The 3,802-nt window shown below is 44.7% G+C and overlaps 1 protein-coding gene across 1 annotated transcript; it reads left to right on the top strand.

The window, feature by feature from the left end:
- The first annotated feature begins 562 nt into the window (after positions 1-562).
- Positions 563-3,575, top strand: Nanognb (NANOG neighbor homeobox). Its single transcript, XM_059253202.1, has 3 exons — positions 563-695; positions 1,990-2,273; positions 3,356-3,575. Exons 1-3 carry the CDS (start codon positions 650-652, stop codon positions 3,464-3,466), a joined length of 441 nt encoding a protein of 146 aa, XP_059109185.1. The 5' UTR covers positions 563-649; the 3' UTR covers positions 3,467-3,575.
- The last annotated feature ends 227 nt before the right edge of the window (positions 3,576-3,802 follow it).

Genomic DNA, 3,802 nt, shown 5'->3' with positions numbered 1-3,802 from the left:
TGTATCCCTGGCTGTCCTGGAACTCAGCACATATATCTAAACCAGGCCTGCCTCTGTCTCCCGAGTGCTGGGATTAAAGGCGTGCGCCACCGCCGCCCGGCTTGTCAGTACCATTTGCTGAATAGCCTCCCCACCCACTACACGCCATGTGCTTGCTGGGTTTTGGTTTTTGGTTTTGGGGCAGTCTCTCTATGCAGGCCTGCCTGGATACATAGAAAATGCACTCCAGACGGGCTGGTCTTAGACTCACAGATTTAATAATTTTATTTTAATGTTAGAGAAAGAATTTATTTATTGTGTGTGGTTTTTGTTTTGGTTTTTCCCTTTTTACCTGTATGTTGGTGTACCACATGTGAGGGAGTCACATACCCAGGCCTGGAGTCTCACGTGGTCGTGCGTGCGTGCGTGCGTGCGTGCGCTGCCGAGTGAGTGCTGGGTTCCCTGTGAGAGCAGCCAGTGCTGCTGAGAGATGTTCTCAGAAACAGAAAACTCATTTCTTTCAACAGCTTGAAATATATATATTTCATCAGTGTCATTACACTTTTCTCTCTTTTAGGACTTTTCTTTGTTAAAACCCAGTGGTGCTGAGGGTTTTTTTCACCTCTAAGAGCCAGCCCCTCTAAGTTGGATCTGAAAGTGTACTCACATCATGAAGCAAAGCCTGGACATCAAGAATGTCACAACATCGGAAAGGAGTAAGTGAAAAATAGAAAGTAAACATTAAGCAAAATTAAAAATAGTTTGGGTGGTACCGGGGACAGAACCCAGAACCCTGGTCTACCACTGGCCACACTCTCAGCTAGTTTTCTCCTCGTCCTCTTCCGTTTTCTGTAGATGGGTCTCACTATGTAAACCTGTCTGAAGTCAGGTCGTGTGATGCCTCCAGCTGCATCAGACCTCTTGGGTACTAGGATTAGAAGCATGTACTACCACATCTGGCTGCATCTTTTTCTTTTTTTGTTTGCTTTGGTTTCCTGCAACGTGGTAAAGTGGGCTGGAGAGGTGGCTCAGGAATTAAGAGCACATGATGCTATTGTAGAGGACCCAGGTTTTGATTCCCAGAACCCACGTAGTGGCTCGTAGCTTTCTGTAACTCCCAGTTTGAGCTCATAAAATACCCTATTCTGGACTCCACGATACTTGCATGAACATGGTGCATATAAACTCACAAGGCAAGTAACACATTGTAAGAGTCAAAGTTGCATTTTAAATTTTAATTACTCTGTATAAGAGATCCATAAAACAAAAATGCCTCTGATTTGCAAGCCCCTTGTCCAAAGACAGATAGTTCCTGAAATGCTAAAGGCTATTGTTTGTGGGAGACTATGTCAGGATATACCCTTGCCTCTGATTGGATGTAGGCAAGAGGTAGGTAGGAAATACATCAGGATGTATGATTGCCCCTGATTGGACCTGGTGGAAAATGCTGTGAATTGTGGGTTTTACCTTTTAAGCCCCTGCAAAATGTGATTTGGGACCATTTCCTTAGAACCTGGGTATGGACCTGGCCAGTATTTAACTAAAGCTTGCTTCAGATTTGGCTTTAAACTGTGGATAGTGCTCTTATTCTTGACCAGTGGGATTAACAACATAAAATAAAAATAAACAGAACTTTAAAAGAGAAAAGAAAAGAAAATCAAGGTAAATGACTTTACATCTATTTCTTTCGGGGTTGGGCATATAGCCCTGTTGGTAGGGCTTTTCCAACAGGCACAAGGTCTTCTGGTCAACCTCAAGCACTGTGAACACCAAACTGTCACATCTGTTTATATAAAATTTATATAAAAAAAAATTCAAGGTCACCCCTAATAATGATGATAATAATAATAAAAGTTTTGAAGCAGATTCTCACCACAGCCCAGGCTGGCCTTCTGCCTCAGCCTCCAGAATGTTGGAATCACACTCACACTGAGAACCAAATATATTCTAATGTGGAAGGATGTTAAGCGTGATCTGAAAGTACACTCACAGCTTGCTTGTATCCTACAGGTCTCTTTAAAAAAAAACAACAAATTACACACCACGGGCGACAAGACCCAGGACACTCCAGCTGGAGCAGCTCGAAGGGAGGATGGAAGAGGAAGACAGAAAAGAGAAAGAAACCAGAAGCGAAACTGAAGAAACGTGTAAAGCAGCAGAAAAAGCCAAGGCCCAAGAAGTCAGTCAGCAAACCCCTCATGGCCACTCTGTGGGCGAGGTTTAAATCAAGACTACTCCCCACGGCAAAAGACTGTCACTTGCTGTCATTCCAGTTCAGCTTGACAGACAAGCAGGTACTCAGGCTCTCCCTTTCATGTCACTCTCGTGATGCTGTTCCTTAACTGTTACGCTTTTTTTAATTTATTGTTTTATGTATATATGTATTTATGTGTGCCCTGTCTGCTTCAGATCTGTAGCAAGCACATACCCCGGTTTCGGGGGAGGAATAATCACTCTTGATTCAGACTTGGTATACACTCATTTATTCACACAGTAAGATCACAAGCAATATTTATCCCGTCTTCCAAATGGAAGCAGGGATACCTCTCCGGGTGTACAGGTCTGGACTCGCCACGTCTTTTCCTCTGGATCTTGGGTCAGCCTTCCTCCGGTCAGCCACGTCTGCACTGGGGACAGTATCTCACCTCTCTGGCAGAGGAGAGTCGTCTCACGAGGGTCTGATGAGCTCTGTTGGTTGGGTCTGAGGCTTCATCTTTTATATTCTTTCCTGGCTAGGATTCTAGTCTTATCCCTACTTCTACACACAGCTTATAGCTTATCATTACTCCATTTATGGTTTACTTACGTCATTCTATTGCTTATCACTCCTGACCAGGGTTGTTCACCCTAGGCCTTACATTTTTCTTACAAGATCCCATTATAGATGGTTGTGAGACACCATGTGGGTGCTGGGAGTTGAACTCGAGACCCCTGGAAGAGCAGCCAGTGCTCTTTGACTGCTGAACCATCTCTTCAGCCCCTGTGGGTTTAAGAATGAAAGAAATGTCCATCCCACACGCTGATTCACGTACGATAGGTCCAAGTGAATCCTGGCAGTTCTAACCTAATCAATGGATTTTGAGCCCTTGGGACTCGATGGAAGAGGGGTTGTGGCTAGTGCCGTGTAGTATTGCTTTCTCTGTCTATGTCCAGCACAAGGTGACCAGCCTCGTGGTCCATGTGTTCCCACTTCCTTGATGGTGAACCCCATCTCAGGCCCCAGTTAATGGGAAGAGTGACCATGGAGGAGCACTCTGAAACCAGGAGCTGACGGATCATGCCTTCCTTTCTCTAGCAGGTTTCGTTAGGTTGTTAACACGGAAGTGGCGAATAGAAACCACTATCCTTACTCCTATGTTAATCTCATTTTTCTCAGATCTTCCAATGGTTTTGGGAAAAGAGGAAGAAATACAAGGAAGAAAGAAAAACTCAACCTGCAGCAGAGCAAAACAAACAGGACCCAGGCGATGCAGACCCGCTGTGCTAATACCTGATAAAAGAGGAGCCGGAAGTAATGGATTCATGTTTGATGCGATAAAGACCAGTAAACTTACTTGGAAGACATTATGTTACAAAATTAAAATTTAGCTAAGAAATGCTGCCTCTGACATGTGGTTTGAGAGAATTTGACGGCTGGGTGGTGTTGGCTCATGCCTTTAATCCCAGCACTCGGAAGGCAGAGCCAGGTAGATCTCTGAGTTCGAGGCCACCCTGGTCTACAGGGTGAGATCTAGGACAGGCACCAAAACTACACAGAGAAACCTTGCCTGGAAAAACCAAAAGAGAGGGAGAGAGACAGAGAGAGAGGGAGACAGAGAGAGAG

Source organism: Peromyscus eremicus, unplaced genomic scaffold, assembly GCF_949786415.1.
Source record: "Peromyscus eremicus unplaced genomic scaffold, PerEre_H2_v1 PerEre#2#unplaced_3363, whole genome shotgun sequence".
NCBI classification, from domain to species: Eukaryota; Metazoa; Chordata; class Mammalia; order Rodentia; family Cricetidae; genus Peromyscus; species Peromyscus eremicus.
The sequence above is the reverse complement of the archived record's forward strand: the minus strand, read 5'-3'. Positions and strand labels throughout refer to the sequence as shown.